General features: G+C 47.7%; 1 protein-coding gene across 1 annotated transcript in view; it reads right to left on the bottom strand.

Moving 5' to 3' along the window:
* MAP2K2 (mitogen-activated protein kinase kinase 2) overlaps positions 1-18,804 on the bottom strand; it is a 374,633-nt gene that overhangs the window by 57,089 nt on the left and 298,740 nt on the right. The window contains exon 10 of the mRNA XM_069649393.1: positions 11,982-12,027. Within this exon, the coding sequence (XP_069505494.1) occupies positions 11,982-12,027 (46 nt within the window). The remainder of the gene's footprint in view (positions 1-11,981; positions 12,028-18,804) is intronic.

The following is an 18,804-nucleotide window of genomic DNA, read 5'->3' as shown; positions in this document are numbered from 1 at the left end:
TAGAAGTGGACTCTCGCTAGACAGGGACGGGGAGGTTGCATTTTGTTTAGCTCTAACCCTATGAACTCTGTCCAGTTCCAGGGGGGCTCCATCTGGGAGCGTTAGAATGAAGCGGAATAAGTCGTTGTCATAGGTGTTGAGTTCTTCCTCGGGGACGGAACTCGGGATTCCTCTCAGTCGGATATTGTTGCGCCTAGACCTGTTTTCCGCTTCCTCTTGCTTCTTTTCAAGGGCTTCACATCTGGCCTCTAGCGCGGTGAGCCTGTCAGCCCCCTCCTGAATCTCGAAGTTTTGCTCAAACAGCGTTGTTTCAATTTCTTCTGTCCTAGTTTCGACTTCACCCACTCTCCTATCTAGAGACGAGATTTTGCTTTTTAATTTTTCTGTGCCTTTTTGGTATTCCTTAGTTATGGCAGAGAGGAGCTCCTTGAGGTCTGCTTTAGTAACCGCTTGGGTTGGCATATCAGTGTTGGGGTCAGGGAGTGCGCTTGCAGTGTCATTACGCTCCCCTCTCCCGCATGGTGGTGGACAGCAGGGTAGATATATCGGTTTGTTTAGAAGGTTTTGGATTTCTGGACATCGTTCTTTGTGATTTTAGCGGGAAGCGCGTCAGCCCATCACCTATAATGGGCTGCTTTAGCTTACAGGGGACTCTCTTTGGCTCACACCCCCGGGGATGTTCTATGCTGCTTGGTGGCTCTGCCGTGGGGTACTGAGCTTAACCGGCTTCAGTGCTCTGCTAGTATACCAGAGCTCCGGTGGGGAGCAGCAGGGCCACCAAAAGTGCCCAGCCAGACTCACTCCTCCGGGAAGCCGGGCGGAGTCGTTGGGGGAAGATGCGTTGGGCTCCCCGGATCTGCAGGATGGGACAAAGAGGGAGAGATGCGGCCTCCTTTTCAAGTCCAGACCCCGCTCCCAGGGTGATTTGCGGCGGTGCAGGTACACCCCGCCTTTCCCCCCCCCCCCGAGAGCCGGAGCAGGGGAGCCGGTAGGTGAGCCCATGAGAGATCCCGGGTGGTGCGGCAGGTGCCGCCCTAACTTCGTCCAGGAGCGAGTGCTGTGACCCGGATCCGGGGCCGTTGGGAGCCATCTGCTCCTCTCGCTCCTGACAGTAGCCGAGGATAAGGTGCGACGGAGTGGCACGTTGAGCCCCCGGCTCCAACGAGATGCCGGAGGCCCCGGGCCGTCCGCGGGAGCCTGCAGGGGGGTGCCCGCCCAGAAATGCAGGCGGTGGGTCGAGGGGGCGGCAGGGCTCTGCGCTGCGTTCTTCTATAGCAGGGCCGCCCTCTGGCTGCTGCTAGCTGTCTCCGTGCCCGATGCTCCGCCGCTGGAGCTGATTAGTCCACTAGGTCTCGACAGGAGACGGGTCCCACCGCACCCGCCCTCGGTCACTGCAGCTGCCGCCCGCTGGTGAGCACTTATCCCGGGGGTTGTTGGATGGGTTTATTCCTTATCTGCCTGGGGGAATCCGCAGCTGCCTGTCTCCGGGTAAGCTCCTGTCCCTCCCGCCAAGGCTGATCGGCGAAAGGAGGCCGGGCTAGGCACCTCAGCGGTCCGCCATCTTGAGATCCCGCCAACGCCAAGTCATCTCGCCGGGAGACTAGGACAGAACTCCATCCCCCTCCAGGCTAGGAACGTCGAGGTTGAGGCATAAGCTGCAGCAGCCTCCCGGCTCTTCAAAATGCCGAATTTGCTCGCAGAAGATTCGGTTTTACTGGGGCATTTTGGATAGACACTCGGTCACGGCCAAGAGCTCTCACCGGGCCAAACCTTTTGCATTGGAGCCAAGCCACGCCCCCGCACACTAACATTTTTACATACATGTCCATTAATATATTAAGAGGCTAAACCTCTTACAAGAAATTAACATATGCTGCTTTGATGTAATGTTTGACCATGCTATACCTACATTCTCATCACAAAAATTGGTGTTCAGATAATGCAAAACCCATCTACTGACCCCAATCAGATGACTTATTACTTTGTAGATACAAAGCTGTACATTAGTTGAGAGCTCACCAAGGCCTTTTACCACCTGTTTTATGGACGCTTGTCTATGAAAATTCTCCTTGAAGAGGCAGTAGGCCAGGCAGTAACCGTTGTATGAAATTGTAGCAGGGAATAGGAGTCAGTTGTAGAAGCAAGCAGTAATGTCGGGATTGAATGCGATGAATCCTGCGGGGTCCTCACAGAAACCCTACCTCAAGTCTCCTCCCAGGTGGCCAGGGGATGGCAGCCGCTAACTGATCCTAACCATGGGGGTGCTACTAACCGGGAGGATCACCTGGGAGGAGAAGGTGCCCAAGGGAATAGGTGTACTCAGTTGGGTGAGATTTAGTATTTATCTTTCTCAGATGAAGAGATGTCTTTGATGCCTTGTTGTCAAAGTGAGATTTCTTGTTCAAAAGCTATTCATCCTGCAGGGGTGAAAAAACTGTCCTAATCCATTGTTTATTAAGCGTAAAGCTCCCCCTCAAAGTTGCCCACATATATAATGGTATGAATTCTTGTAGTCAACAAAAGAACATTAAATATTGACATCAGAATATTATCAGCTAAAGTTCTGAAAAAGTAAATTCTCCTTTGATTCCAAATCAATCATTGACTTCTTTTAAATGTCCTCCTAAGAACGTAATAAAGAATGGAAGTGAAGCTAGTACATATAAACACAATGTCCAACAAGAAAAGGGTAATTTAAACATTGGGGACTTCAAGTTCAACAATGCCCAAAGTAGGCCAGCTACCGAACGATGCGGACGTGAGCCTTCGAGCTCCCGGCCCCGCTACATACATCCTGCTTAAATCACCTGCCATCTGTGTCGAACGACAATTATTAATCACACCATCGGCGAGGGGAACCGCTGCTGCAAATTTTCGTGAGAAAATCGTAGCGAAAAGTGCGACGGCGAGGTGTCCGGAGGACAGAGATCTCCCTGAAGTGTCCCGAGGGAGTGATTCCAAGATGGCGCCGGGCTACTGGCCGATGTAAACCTGCCTATGCAGCAAAGATACGAGATTGTGAACAGACGCAGGCTAAAGGAGACGAGAGGTGCAGAGAGTGGACCTGGGGTGTCCCCCGACGTGGAGGGTGTGCGGGTGGACAGTAACAGACGGTGAGGCACGGAACGGGGCTACGTGGGGTTGTCCGCGAGAGGAAAGCCGCCTCGCCTCCACCTCGACGCCCGTCCCGCTGGTGGCAAGCTTCCCGCTCGTCCGCCAGGCGGTCCGGGAGAGAGAAAGTGATACGCCTGAAGAGGATGCACACGAGGACTTGCTCGGCCGAAGGGGCGGTGATCACGGCTGCGCCACCACATGAGTGTAAGTGAGAAGCCTGCAAAAGAAGAGCCTGAGGTGCCTCAAACAAAGACTAGTCCCCGTGCCAAGCCCTAACTGGCCCCCAGCACACAGCCACCCAAATCGAAAGGTGTTCATCGGACATCAGACTCACTGGCAGCACATGTTATGCAGACTCCCGTGCAAAGACCTCCGACATGGGGAAAGAAAAATCCAGGAAAACCGGTACTCAAAGCAAAATTGATCAATTCACCACTGCCGCAGCAAATGCACCGGTAGAGCAGGAATGAAGTGAAACAATGGAGGAGGAAACAGGAGCAATCTCTCTGAAAGACATTATGGTGGCGATCGCCGATTCTCGTGCCTCCATGGAACAGAAAATCGATGGGATAAGCGTGGATGTCTCGCTGTTATGCAATGATCGCCAAAAATTGACGTCCTGCACCGGTGAGGCCGAGCAGCGTATATCTGGAACGGAGGATGGACTAAGGAGCCTGGAACAACAACTCCACAGAACCACGGCCCGCCTGAAGGTACTGGAAGCGAGAGTAGACAAAAGGAGAGGGCAGGTCGAGACGGAACAATGTACGCATCCTAGGCTTGCCTGAGAAGGCCGAAGGTGACTGCATGGAACTGTTCCTGGAACATGGGCTCATCAACCTGTTTGATAAAAAGAGCTTCTCCAAATTCCTCGATAGAACGAGTTCACAGAGTGCCCACGGGGCGTCCCCCGCCTGGATCCCCGCCACGCACGGTGGTGGCACGGTTCCTGAAGTACAGAGATCGGGACTCATTGTTGCAAATGGCACGCACAAGGGGCTCGATCACCCATAATGGCTTCAGAATTGCCATATTTCCGGACTATACAAGAGAAGTGCAAAAGGTGAGGTAATCATTTGAGCAAATCAAAAGACAGTTGCGCTCTCTAAATGTCAAATATGGCCTAATCTTTCCGGCCCAACTGAAAATTTTCCATAAAGGGACGACGGTCCACTTCACTGACCCTAAATAGGCATGGAGGTGGGCAGAACTACACATAGATGGCGACTGGAGAGCAAATCGAAGAAGCAGACCCGCACATCCTGGAAATCCTCCGGCCAGAGACCCCCCACCCCCCTCCGGACCAACCACCGAACCGTGATGACATTATGCCACCACTTGGGGGGAGGGCTGAGGCGGAAGACAAGGCACCGGCGATCACCCAAAATGGCGGGACCCACGACGGAGGATCGGCATCCGATGGAAACAATCCAACAACGTATTTGACACGGATGAGGAAATATATAGCGGCCGTTTCGGACACACGCACCCCCTCTAGTTATGTGGGAACAGTTGTAGAAGTTGTAGGGGTTGTTAACTGTTGTCCGAGCAAACCATTGGCGAGCTCTGACTGATGTTCGGGCGACAGATACTTCATGTTGGGGCGGAGTATGGGGAGGGGGTAGGGGAATTCGAAATTGCATCAGAAGTTATTTGTTTAGTTCCTTGTTTTAAAATGGCCAGTGGCTCCACTCGGGCACAGAAGTTACAGCACACTATAAATCGAGATCTGGCTCCCACCGGAGAGATAAAGTTCACTACCACACGACACACACAGCACAACCCGCCACGCCGAATGCCTATCTGATATGAAAATCCAACAACACGAATAACACCAAGTCCATTAAGATTATGACCTGGAATGTGAACGGGCTGGGCAGTAGCATTAAGAGGCGCCTTTTTTACAACAACTAAACCGACATGCGCCAGATGCAGCCTTCCTAATGGAAACCCACCTAGCAGGCACGAACTGCAACCTTTTCAAGTGATCAAATTACTGAATAGTATTACACTCAGGCTTTTCCATGGGGGCCCGGGGAGTCCTGATCCTAATACACAGGCGATTGCCCTTCAAACTGTTAACCGTTGCACAGGACACGGGAGGCAGATATGTACATATAACCGGGACTCTCTGGGGACGCTCCATATCCATTTTCGCCATTTACACCCCACCAACCTTATTTACCTCCCTAATTGACGACTTAACACCCGTAATCACTGCAGATCCCTCGAGCCTGGTGATAGTGGGGGGAGACTTCAATGAAGTAATGAACCTGGAGCTCGATCGCACACATGTCCCCGCGAGAAACCCCTCCACGCGCACTAAATTAGCCACATTTACGGATGCCATGGGACTGTGTGGAGGCACCTACACCCTGACACGAGGGAATACTCGTTCCTATCTGGGGCACATGCCTCATTATCAAGGCTTGACTACTTTTCTCTGCCAACATCTGAAATACACCTAGTAAGTGCAGCGCAATTCCTACCCAGGGGCATATCAGACCACTCCCCACTCATAATAGAAATCAACACCGATAGACCAACCCCCCCCACCTACCTGGCGGCTGAACAGTTACTACCTGGGTTTCCCAGAACTATTGGAGCATGTACAAAAAAACTACAGAATTGTACTTTGAAGTGAACGAACACTCTGTAGGCAACCCAACAACTGTATGGGAAGCATATAAACCGGTATTAAGGGGGGAACTTATCTCCTGGATTGCGGCCCATAAGAGAAAACAAGCTAAATCAATCCAGGAAGCGGAATTGCGAGTGCAGAGGCAAACCATATATCCCAAGGCCAACCGGAAACTCTCCGGGCATTGCAACTAGCACAAAAACAACTACAGAACATCGCCCTCGACAACGCCAAACAGGCGCACACAGCAATGCGGGCTAGAGTGTACGAAATTGGGTATAAAGCGGGCAAAATGCTGGCATGGCTGGAGAAGCAAGATGAAGGGCTGAGACATGTCAGAGCGATTAGGACACAGGGACGCACTCTTAACAGCGGACCGGGACAACGCGGAGGGGTTCACCTCCTATTATAGGGAGCTCTACAAAGCACCAACCTCCCCCATTGATACCACAATTCTAGCGGAAATTACCCTTCCCTCTCTAACACCCGAACAAACTGACCTCCTAGACACGAATATCACGGAGGACGAATTGTCTGCAGCCATAGCAGACCTCCAACCCGGGGAAACCCCGGGGCCCAACGGCTTCCCGGTAGAGGTGTGGAAAAAAATGGGTACAGACATAATTACACCACATCTATTAAAAATGTATGAAACTTCCCACAGCGAGGGATCCCTCCCACGAGACCTGAGACAAGCCACTATAGTGGTAATACCCAAAGCAGACAAACCCCCGGATAGATGCAGTTCTTACAGACTGTTTTCTCTCATCAAAACCGAAACCAAAATCCTAGCGAAAACACTAGCTAATCGACTCCAGCCAATTATATCCTCCTTGATTCACCCGGATCAATGTGGATTCATGCCACAAAGATCCACCAGCATGAACATACACCGATTACATACGGCGATAGAAAAAACCCACCATTCAGGGCCCACTATCCCTGTTGGCGGTAGATTTTGAAAAGGTGTTCGATTCGGTACACTGGGAAGCGATCTGGGAGATGATGCAAAGAATGGGATTTGGGCCCCAATTCATGAGCTGGGTCAAACTATTGTATAAAGCACCAACAGCAGTCACAAAGGTGAACGGTTATACATCAAACCCCTTTGAAATAGAAAAGGGAACCAGGCAAGGATGCCCTCTGTCAGCCATGATATTCGCGATAGCAATTGAGCCACTCGCGATACTATTGAGAGGCAATGAGACATGGAAGGCCTTCCGCTGGTCGGAAAGCTGGGAAGACAGGGTGACCCTGTATGCTGATGACTTGCTTGTATATCTGTACGATCCAATAAGATCCTGTCCCATAGTGACCGGAGTGCTACAAAAATACAGCGCCTTCAGCGGCCTACAGGTCAACTGGGCTAAGTCCATCCTGTTCCCGCTGGGGCAGGTAGAACAGGCGATACCCCCACAATGCCCCTATCAGGTTGAAAGGGAGCGATTCAAGTACCTGGGTATACTCGTCACAAATCTTAATGACTATGTCCCCAGAAACCTACACACAGTGATGACGAGACTTGCGGAAGATTCCCAACACTGGGCATCCCTCCCCCTGACGCTACTAGGCAGAGCAGCGCTCTTTAAAATGATGTCCCTGCCCCGACTCCTATATATATTACAAAATGCCCCACTTTACGTCCCCACCGAACGTATTCGGGGAAAATAGACCAATCAATCCGAAAGTTGCTGTGGAATGATGGGCCCCCCCGCATAGCACTTGCCACGCTCCAGAGATCCATTTGGGAGGGCGGAATAGTGCTTCCCCGGATACAGACATACTACTCGGCCAGCCAACTGACAATCGTAAATGACCAATTGCACAGGGACAAATCCGCGCCGCATAACCGCGCACTAGAAATTAATACTCCTGAAAACCCTGTCATGCATTATCTTTATAGGAAAAGGGCCCGTCCAAACATCTCCAATATGAGGGCACACCTAACCCAAATCTGGACGGACGCACACAAATTCGTGGGATGGGGCAACAAGCTCTTGCTAGCCCAACCACTGTGGAACAGAAATCTCCCGGGTGTATACAATCTCCCCAAATGGCCGCTCTGGTCCCAACATGGAACACTAACAATGGGTGATGTCGTGAGAGAGGGCATCGTAATTCCATTCTCGGAGCTGGCGCTCAACCTCACACTTCCCCAAACTGAACAATATCATTATACTCAGCTGCAACACACACTACAAGGCAATCTTCCTGATATGACCACATCGGCGGAATTCACCCCAATAGAAAGGAACCTCTTCCCAGAACGAATCACTCAGAAAGTGACGTCAATCCTTTATAGTGCCATAACCTCCTTTGGCACGACAGAATTGCGAGCTCTACAGACCAAATGGGAGACTGATGTGGGTACAATACTGCCGGAAGAATGGGTCATCGCTCTGATGTTTCCTAGGGAGGTAGCCATATCGTCAAGGCGCAGGCTGATACAGTTAAAGATACTACATAGAGTATACTCTCCTAGAGTGGCTCGCTACAAATGGGGAAGGATAAATGACCCAACCTGCCTGCGATGCAAGGCAGAGGAAGGTACCTTCTTTCATATACTCTGGACATGCACACACATTCAGCAGTTCTGGGACGCATGTTGCAACAAACTATCTAGAGTCCTAGGTAAGGAGATCCCCAGAGATCCTAAGCTGCTACTGTTGGGAATAGACGAAGTCGACCTGTCAAAATATGAAAAACTGTTTGTGTTCACCACTACCGCACTTATCAAAAGAAACATTGCTCGGAAATGGGGATCGGAGGTGACTCCGAGTTATGGACAATGGACGACAGACGTAGACATCTGTGTTGCAAAGGAGCACAGGGTAAACACGGCCAGAGGATGTCCGGCCAAGGCTCAAAAGGTATGGCAAAAATGGGAAGACGCCCGCTGAAAGATGATTCTGTATGAGCAAATAAGAAAAGAGAATGTGGCGCCCCTCGACATCCAGGGTACCAATAAAGCAGGGAAATCGAATGTAGCTCCTGTGAAGGGGCAGTGAACTCAATTTTGAAATGTTGTCTGTAATAACGATGGGAAACAATCAATGACCTGTATTGACAGTGTGCTTATGTTGTTTGTTTGTCTTAAGCCAATAAAATGTTTTATCAAAAAAACAATGCCTAAAGTACTGGGACAAAGAAGAGGGATTTGGAAGTACTGGACTGCAAGGTGCAGACCAGAGATTCTAATGACCCACACCTCAGAGGGACTGATGAGTATAAAGGGCCCCCTCATGTGCAGACCATTAGGAGAAGCAGAAGGTGGAGAAATCCAAAGCTGCAGTGGCAGCAGTAGTTGCAGGGAGTCAGAGATGCCGGAGCCACCGCTGTGTGTGCAGCGGATGCCTGCTTCGTGAGGGTCGCTACCCTTTATGACCCTGAATGCAGAGGTTGCACGGTAGGAACCATCGCATTTAAAAGCTTTCCCCCAAACATGTGCTCCGGTGGCAGGCCAGCATCGGAGTGCTTGTGGCGTGAGGATCGCTCCTCTTCTGATTGGCGCGGGATTGCAGGAACCAGAAAGAAATATCTTACCTTGTAGCGGGAAGCAGAAGACATCAAGGCAGCGCACCGAGCAGATGCGTATGCAGCACCCAGTGAGTTCACTATTCTTATGTGACCCTGGAACGCTCCATGATCACCTGCTAGACTTGAATACCAAACTAATATACAGAAGTTAAAGCAGCAGACTAGGAATAACTTTGCAAACCAAGCTGTTGTAAAACTACTATAGTGGCAGAATAAGAACTTTGGTTCCAAACAAGAATGTTATAATTGTAATTATAAAGTCAACAAAAACTACCATTGCCAAAACCAAAAGTGGGCAATTAAGAAGCAGACCAATTCTAACCTTTATTGTCACAGAAAGGAAGAGGCAATAGTTGGTAATGACCCAAATGAGCATTGTCTAAGGCAAAGAGGAGCAAGGGTGATAAAAAGCCATTATCAGCATTTGGTTGATGCAAGAGTGGGAAAACAAGTGTGGCAAAAGAGCTGCCCTCCTGATAGCCAGCGTTCAGGAGGAGAGAAGCATAAGCTGAATTACATGTGGCAATCACAAGAGTGGAACAAACAATTGTTTTACATTTTCCCAGAAGAAATAGCTCATAGTGAAGTTGCTGATACTCATATTGTTGTAAAACAAAATACTTAATAATCTGCCTTTCATGTGGCATTAAAAGCACCAATGTGTTTCTCGTCTTTCTAGAAGAAGTGTTAATTACTTAAGTGGTTGAAAGACAAAAGACTTTACTACATTGTTGGAAGTGAACTTTACCACAGAAGTACTTGCTATACGGTTAGAAGATTTTAAGTCCTGGCAGGCGAGTAAACCAGGTGACCAGGAAGAAATTACTGAAGTACTGTGTTGTGGTTAAAGACTGTGGAGAAGAATAAGTGTCAAAGCCACTACAAGATTTTGTGAATCAGTGCAGAATCATCCTGACAAACCATTTCTGTTGCTAGTAAGGAACCACGAACGTGGTTTTGGTTCTCAAGAAGAATCTGTGTTGAACTCATTTGTTACAAGGGGAGAAAAAAAGATTTGTTATTTCTTTTGTACTGTTGGAAAGACCAAGTGAAAGACTTTTTGGAGTAAGAAGAATCTCATCACCAGAATTTGGTTATAAAATGGAACTTTCCTATTTTGAACTGTTAACAGAAATTCCTTCTTTGAATCTAGGGAAGGGAACATTACCCAGGTTACAAGGAGAAACAGTTATTAAGTTTATGCTCGACATAACTGTGGTTTTATTATATTTTCAATTGCCATATATTTGCTTCATATGTGTGTTTTATGTGTAAGTGTGAGGGACAGATTCCTTTTGTTCGAGTGTTTCATTTAATTTATTTTGATAGGCAGGCAAATCCTCTTTAGGGTAGGGCTAGTGAGGCGTTTATCAAACCCTTTTAATTTAATAAAAATGATGCCATTTTATGAAAAACCTTCACAAAGCTGTCTGCGTCACATTTCTGACCCCTCAAAGAATGAGTAGGGCAAAGAATATGCATTAGTTTCGGGAAAATATAGAGGAGGGAATAGGAGAATTCATTAGCACATAGCATTGACTGTAGAATTCTTGAATAGGAAATAGAGGTAGACAGCAGTGAGAGAAAGAAGCATTAGTGACATAAGTGTGGATACAGTGATCCCCAAAAATCAATATTCTAGATCAGGCTGTAAACCATTCAATTGCAGGGAGATGCAGAGCAGTGGTAGGAACTGAAGCAGGCCTTTCCCAAGATCTAGCTATCCCAGATGCAGGAGAGTCTGCACTGTTTAAGCCAATGAAGGAAACACTCCAGATGCCACCATAACTGAGACGAAGCTGGGGATCTTAGAATTCAAGCTGTAGCAGCACTTAAAACTACTCCAGGCAAGACTAAAAATAAAGGGAAAGCAAACCACTTTCTATCAAAATATGTAGGACTTGCACAATCGCTGTTTGCATTCAGGGCTTGCAAATTACCCTGGAGGGATTAATGATGCAGCTGTAAGAATATGGTCAGTGCTAGTTGCACGGCCTCGGATGGGAGAGGGGTTGGTGGGGTAGAGAAGAGTATCAGAATGCTAACAACTTCCCATCCAAGCTCACACCAGGTAACATTAATTGATAAAATGTTGCAGAAACCAGCATGTGGCTGAGTCAATATGGCTGGACATTGTTGATGAGAAAAAGGACATCCTATCAAATGTCAGGACTATCCATGTGGAGAACCTTTGAATTGCACTCCTTGAGCAATCGACAACCAGCACACATGGCACATTTAGAGTGAGACATGCAACTGGTGGCCCTTACCATCCCTATGGTAACATTTGGGATGAATTGCAGATATTGAAAAAAGTTGTTTTGTGGGGGGAAATCAACAATTATGCTGAAAATAGGAATTCCAGATGACGCAAGGACAAATGTACCAGCTCAATGATGTTGAAAGGTTAGTAAATGTTTTTCTAGGGAAAAGCATACCCAAGGAAGATATCCAGACTGTTTCAACCAAGCATGCAACAAAATATGCCCATGGCGCCTCATCCACTGTTACCTACTGTAACGAATATGCTCCCCACACCAGCAACGGTACAACAGCCACATTCCCACATTATCAAGAGCATGCTTAGACATGTCCTAATCTTTCCAAACCCAATCTAGTTAATAGAAAGTACCCATCACAACATACTGGACAATAAATCGCACAAATAACTTTCCAACTGGGTCCTTACCATGAGTAGTTTCAAATCTGCCCGTTCTGCTGGATTCTTAATTAGGCTGGCAATGGGGAAACAAACAGTACTGTCAATTTATACATTTATTAGTTACAATAAGCTAAAATAAAAAAAGTTGTACATCGTCATGACGACACTAGATGATATCGTCAACTGGAGACTCGGGTGAAACAGGAAGATTCACTGATTTACTTAAGGTTGCATTTAAAAGTAAAAAACTGCTTAAAGTAGAACATTTATTTCATCTTCTCTTTTTCAGACAGTAATAGAAACCAGATAGGCCAACTGACATCCCATTCAAAGCCAGTGGAAAACAAAATATTGGTGTACCCTACCCTTAAATAGAGTGGGGCTTGGGCACTGGCATGGAGTGAAAGTGACCGGCAACCACCACAGAGAGCACAGATTAGATAGGCTAAATGTGGACGTGTGGAATTGCCATCTGGAAATGTTGTAGAATACATGGCTTTTTTGTTTTGTTATCAATTAATCAAATGTTGCAGGTAATTGCATCTCAGAAAGGGTTGTCTGTTAAACAGAGCCCCCTCCGCCTTCCATAAAGCACCATGCCAAACGTATGGTGACCTGTAGCCTGTCCCATCAGTCTCTTGATCTGCAGCACCTGCTCTAAAGTGGCACATAGGAGACTCAGAGGTCATAGGTGCCCTTTTTGCCGACTGCTGTGACAGCCAGGCACTGCAGTGCAGAGGCTACACTTAAATCTGCACCTCTGTCCCAAACTGAGAGTTACTATCCTGGTTGCAGCTGTACAATTTAAATATAAGACATTAGGGTATGGTGGCCAGTAATCCTCAAAGCCACACCCGATTAGTATCATACATGTGTCAAACTGTCACCCTAGGCAAGCTGTGGACAGACTGTGTGCATTCCCTCTAGAGAGCGTCTCTCTGCTGCAACCTGCAGGATTTGAGCCCTGAGGCTGCCCCTTTGATCCCTGTGAGGTCGGGTAACCAACCCCCTAAGCAGGAATGGTCCAGGAAACAGGAATTACAAGGCGTTTCATACCAAATCTCCTTTTATGCTGTGGGGAAGGGGTTGTGGTTCATGTAGACAGAGGGAGCTCTGAACAAGTGGGAAAGGGTGCCACCATCTTTTTTTCTCTTTGTATTGCGCTTTCTTTCCCGTCTCATCCACTTCATTTAGCACAAAGCAATTTGGGAATGATGTCTGCTAGGCAAGCTATGGAGTAGTACCCTTTGGGTGCACTATAACAACCTTGACCTCCTGGCAATAGGAACCCAACCTTTGGTATAAGTCTGCACTACACAGGTTCATAGCGTGATTGAGCAGCCAGGCTTATCTCAAGAGGGGTCAATGGGAGCAGTAGTGGAGTTACACAGAGATTCACAGTGACAAGTATTCAAATAAACTCAGACACAAGGTTTCTTGATTAAACAATTATTAATTTATTTAACCGTCAGTTTGAATACACCTTCTTCAGAAGGGGCAATATGATAGTAGCACACAAATAACACTTCAAAAATACACACTCTTAGTTTATCTAAATCAGCAAATACCCATTTGGGGGGGCACACAGACACTTCGTACACCTTCAGGTGACTTAAACAGCTAGGATACTGGACATTAATATAGCACCGTTGCATTTAGAGCAGTACTTAGAAGTATTGCAAAGAAAAAGCTTAATAGAATAAAACAAGAAATCGCACAAATATTCTGAAGCAGGTAAGTACTTTTGAACCCCCCCAATGCAGAGCAAGTTAACCCTTTCCTGGAAGGAAGGGAAATACACACACAGAAGAGAGAAGTGTCATTCAGGGAGCCAGGCCAGGCCAAAGTCAATTGGGCAAAAGTCTAGGTGAGTGGAAGCACTTCTTACAGGTAGGTAAAAGTCTTGTACAATGTTTTAGAAGTCTTTGTTTAAACGAATAATCAATGTAGGGCCACAAGCTGATTAGGCTTGTGAGGTAAAGAAGCTGTTAGCAACTCTACGAAAGCAACCAAGACAAGACTCAACTGAGATCAAGCAAGGCTACACAAGAGGTAAATTCTCTCAGACTATACAGTACCTTTGGTTAGAAGAAATGGTTCCAGCTGGCGTCTGTTCCTGTGTGGGTCTGCAGGTCCTGTTGTTCCTGTGCCTCAGTCGTGGGGACAAGAGGGAGGACTTCTGGGGACGCCTGCAACACAACGGGACGGTTGGCGACAGAAAAGGACAAACTTCTATTCAGCGGCACTTCGCGGTTTCAGCTCCTCGCGTCTCAGCAAATAGCACCACCGCAAACACTCGGATACCACTCTGGACGTTCGTCGCACGTGGGGACCAGCACTCTGTTGAGGTGGCTCAGGCTTAGTCAGTCCTGCTTACTAGGAGTCCAGCGGATCTTCCAGCAGCTTGAGTCTGACTTACAAGGGATGCACTCCAGTCTGGTGTTCCTCTCCCTGGCACTTCGGTTCCTGCAGCAGCAAGAAGTACAGCCAGCTCCGAGAGGATGTCCAGACGAGTTCACTTTGGAGTTGATTGGTCCCACCAACTCAAGGGGAGAAGTCGTCCTTACAGGGCTTTTCTAGTCGAAACGAATTTGGAGTTTCAGCACAGCAGCAGGGCTCCACCGAGCAAACCAACGGTCCAAGAGTTGCAGCAGGCATCCTCTTCAAGTTCTTCTTCGGATTACTTCGTCCAGTGGTCGACTCCGTCTTCCAAGCCAAAAAGCCTCGCCTTTTATGCAGGTTTCTCCCATTCATTCCAGCCTAGCTGTCAGACAGCCAGCCGGCCAATCACCTAAGAGTGCATTTCTGTCTCCTAGGAGACAGAGCTCAGGGAGCTTCAGACACCTCCCTCACTTCCTGCCCCTGCCAGACACACTGGAGCCAGAGGCGGGCTTCACTCGTGAATCCCGTCAAAGACAAAACAAAAGGGACCAAACCTGGTTTGGCGCGCAGAGTAAATCTCAAAAAGGTCCCTTCCAACAAGAAAAGGCAAAAAAAGAAGACCGGGCCATTTTGACAAAATGGACACCCATGAGCGAACGCAGCCCGCTGTAAAAACTCCCAATGGTAGTTAAAAGTAAACTACTACGACCAGCCATTAATTGTAGAAAGGGTAACATAAAAATGTTACTAAAGAAAATAGACAAAAAGCATACTAAGTAACCCCTCCATCCCCTTATTGTAAGATAGTGTGTGCTGGCTCTAGAAAGTTACAAATGTAAGTAAAGTCAATTTCACTTCACTGCTCTTGGAAACAGTAGTTTATCCCAGAGAAGGTATTTAAACCTTTGGGAAATCTGAAAGACTTCCCTGTGCCACTGTGACACAAAAAGATGATGCCTATGGAGTTTGACTCCATACTTAAAGAAACACAGAGTTCAAATAAGGAACACGTTACTCACCTGTAACTGTTGTTCTCCAGCATGGGTCTGGCATGGATTCACATGCTCATGAATAATTCCCGTCGTCAGGCTGGGAATCCTTGGTAAAGAAAATATCAGTTTCAATTTCGTTTCTGAAGTATCTTTCTACTAATAACCTATCACTGGTCTCTGGGGCATACTGCTCCCAGCCAATGACTGCCCTCTACCTAAGCCCCCCCCCCTCTGGCAGCCATCTTCAGATTTGGTAGCATGTAAAGTGGCAGTAGGACCAAGAGAAGAGCCGCAGAGGGGTAGGCGGGAGGGTTTGCATGTAAATCCACGCCAGACCCATGCTGGAGAACAACAGTTACAGGTAAGTAACTTGTTCCTTCTCCAGCATCTCCAGCATGGGGTCTGGCATGGATTCACATGCTCATGAATGACAATGCATTACTTACCGTAAAAGCATTTCTGATGGTTGTATCTGCTTAGATTCACATGCTGTGCATAGTCCGACATCCAGAGTATTGCATTTTGTTTTTCGTAGTCGAAAAGGGGACGTCGACAAGGTGTGTTTGTAACACTATCCCTATAGTGATGTGCATTGTACCCACAATCCCTCACGCGTCGAGGTCCCTCTGTATTTTTTCTGCCCTGAGGGAGCCTATTAGACGTGAGTGAGTACAGAAAAGAGAGAGAGAGATAAAGGATGTCTATGTTCCTTCTATCCGAGCGGGGAGGAAGGGTGGGCGCATGTGAATCTAAGCAGATACAACCATCAGAAATGCTTTTACGGTAAGTAATGCATTGTCTTCTGATGTTTGTTAATCTGCTTAGAATCACATGCTGTGCATAGACTAGCGAGCAGTACCCGGAGTTGGAGGTGGGTTGTGAGAACGAACAGTAGAAAAAAGATGTCTTAATACTGCTTGTCCCACCTGGGAATCAGATCTAGAGTGGGCCTCTAGACAGTGTTTTGTAAAGCTGTGTACAGAACTCCAGGTTGCCGCTTTGCAAATGGACTCAAGAGGGACATTTGCAATGAATGCTATGGAAGCCCCAGTGCCTCGAGTAGAATGTGCTCTTGGCTTGAAGGGTAGTTCTCTCTTAGCAAGAGTGTAACAGAGTGATGCATTGGACAATCCATCTAGATATAGTGGATTTTGAATTCCTGCTGCCACCGAGACAAAGAACTGATTAGTCTTTCTCAGAGGTCTAGTTCTTTCAATATAAAACATGACGGCTCTGCGCACATCCAGTGTATGCAGGCTCCTTTCTCCCAAATTTGAAGGGTTTTGAAAGAATGTTGGTAGTTGTATTGACTGGTTGACATGGAATTTAGAAATACATTTTGGTGCAAACATAGGATGTGTGCATAGAACCACCTTATCCTTGTGAACTGTTACGAAGGGGTCTAGTATAGAGAGCGCTTGTAGTTCACTCACTCTCCTAATGGAGGTGATAGCTATTAAAGCAGTTTTAAGAGTGAGGTTCTTAAGGGATGCTTTGTGCATGGGTTCAAAGGGTGAGCCCATAAGCCTGGTAAGTACCACATTTAGGTCCCATCCGGGAGCTGGGTTAGCTATAGGAGGGTGAATCCTCTTTACTCCCTCCATGAAGGCTTTAATAACTGGGACTTTCCACCATGACACTGTGTTGAGAAGTGGTGTATGCGGAAAGTGCAGCTAGATGAACTTTAATAGAATTAAAGACCAATCCTGAGTCTAATAAGTGAGTCAGGTAAAGAACAATCTGTGTGGGAGAGCAGTCAACGGGGTTCATGCTCTTACCTCTACACCAGATGACGAATCTCTTCCACTTGCTAGAATAGCAGTAATGAGTGTTAGGTTTTCTAGCTTCCCTAAGAATGTCCATGCATCTTTGAGGGAGCTGTAAATGTCCAAATTCTATGACCTCAGGAGCCAGGCTGCTAAATTCATGGTCTGTGGGCATGGGTGGATCGTCTTGCCCCTATCCTGTGACAGCATGTTGTACGGGCAGGGTAGTTTCACTGGTGGAGATAGAGACATCTCCATCAGGTGAGCAAACCATGGCTGCCGGGCCCACATAGTGGCCATTAGTATCATGGTGACTGGTTCCTGGTGCATCTTGTGCACTGTTTTGTTGAAAAGGGGAGTCGGGGGGGAAAAGCGTAAACAAATTTTCCCGACCATGTTATCCAGAGACCGTTCCCCCTTGGATCGGTTCTGGGGTACCTGGAGGCGTAATCTTGGCATTGGGAGTTCCCCAGAGTTGCGAACAGATCCATTTCTGGGAATCCCCATTGTGAGATTGAGTTCCCCTGGTACATGTGTCTGAGAGTCCACTTTCAGATGTTCTGGGACAGCTTGGACAGTCCTGGAAAATGCGTGCCCCCTTGCTTGTTCAGGTAGTACATAGCTGTGGTGCTGTCTGTGAGGACCATCACTGTCTTCCCTTGCAGGTGTGCCTAGAAAGCCTTCAGTGCTTTGAAGACCGCTAGCAGTTCCAGCAAGTTTAAGTGTTTGGACGCTACACTCGGAGTCCAAACTCCATGTGCAGTCTGATGGGATAGGTGACTCATCCCCCCCATCCTGTGAGGGATGCGTCTGTGGTTAGAGTGGCTTCCACTGCAGGGGTAGTGAATGGTTTCCCAATTACAAGGTTTTCCTTCGACCACCACCGTAGTGAGAGAACCAAGGCCTGCGAGACCACGACTAGATCGTCCCATTGTCCACTGGCCTGACACCACTGGCTGTTGAGCACTCTTGCATTGGGCGCAGGTGAGCGTGAGGTACCACATATATACATGACGCCATCATTCCTAGCAAACGCATTGCTTTCCGTATCGTCACCTCTCGACCGGCCACATATTGAGGGATCTGAAACAGCATATTTTGGACCCTCTCGTTGGAGTGGGAAGACAAGGCCGTCCTTTGTTCGAATTAGAGCCCCTAGGAATTGCTTGACCTGGCTGGGGTCTAGGCTGGACTTCTTCTCGTTGATGGAGAAGCCCAGTAGGAACATAAAATCTACAGTCTTTTGGGTATTTGAGAAGCATGTCTCGTAAGAATCCCCTGTTAAGAGCCAGTTGTCGAGGTAAGGGTATACTGGGACGGACAACCTGCGCAGATGGGCCACTGCCAGTACTTTCATGAATACCCTCGGTGCGGACGCTATGCCAAAGGGTAGCACTCTGAACTGGTAGTGTTTGCCCTCTATCATGAACCTGAGGTATTTTCTGTGTGCTGGCAACATTAAATTATGAAAGTATGCATCTTTCATGTCCAGTGTTGTCATGTAATCTCCCTGTGAAAGCAGGGGGATTACTTCCTGTAAGGTCACCGTGCGAAATTTTTGAACTTTGACAAATATGTTCGCTGGGCGCAGATCTAATACAGGGTGCATGGGTAAGTCCTTTTTGGGTACAAGGAAGTACACTGAATAAATACCTTCCGTTACCTGTGATAGAGGCACGACCTCTATTGCTCCTTTTAGTAGCAGCAGTT

This window comes from Ambystoma mexicanum, chromosome 1p (assembly GCF_040938575.1).
Source record: "Ambystoma mexicanum isolate Mex_15411 chromosome 1p, UKY_AmexF1_1, whole genome shotgun sequence".
Lineage (NCBI taxonomy): Eukaryota > Metazoa > Chordata > Amphibia > Caudata > Ambystomatidae > Ambystoma > Ambystoma mexicanum.
Note: the sequence above shows the minus strand (reverse complement) of the source record. Positions and strands in the feature narration are given on the sequence as shown.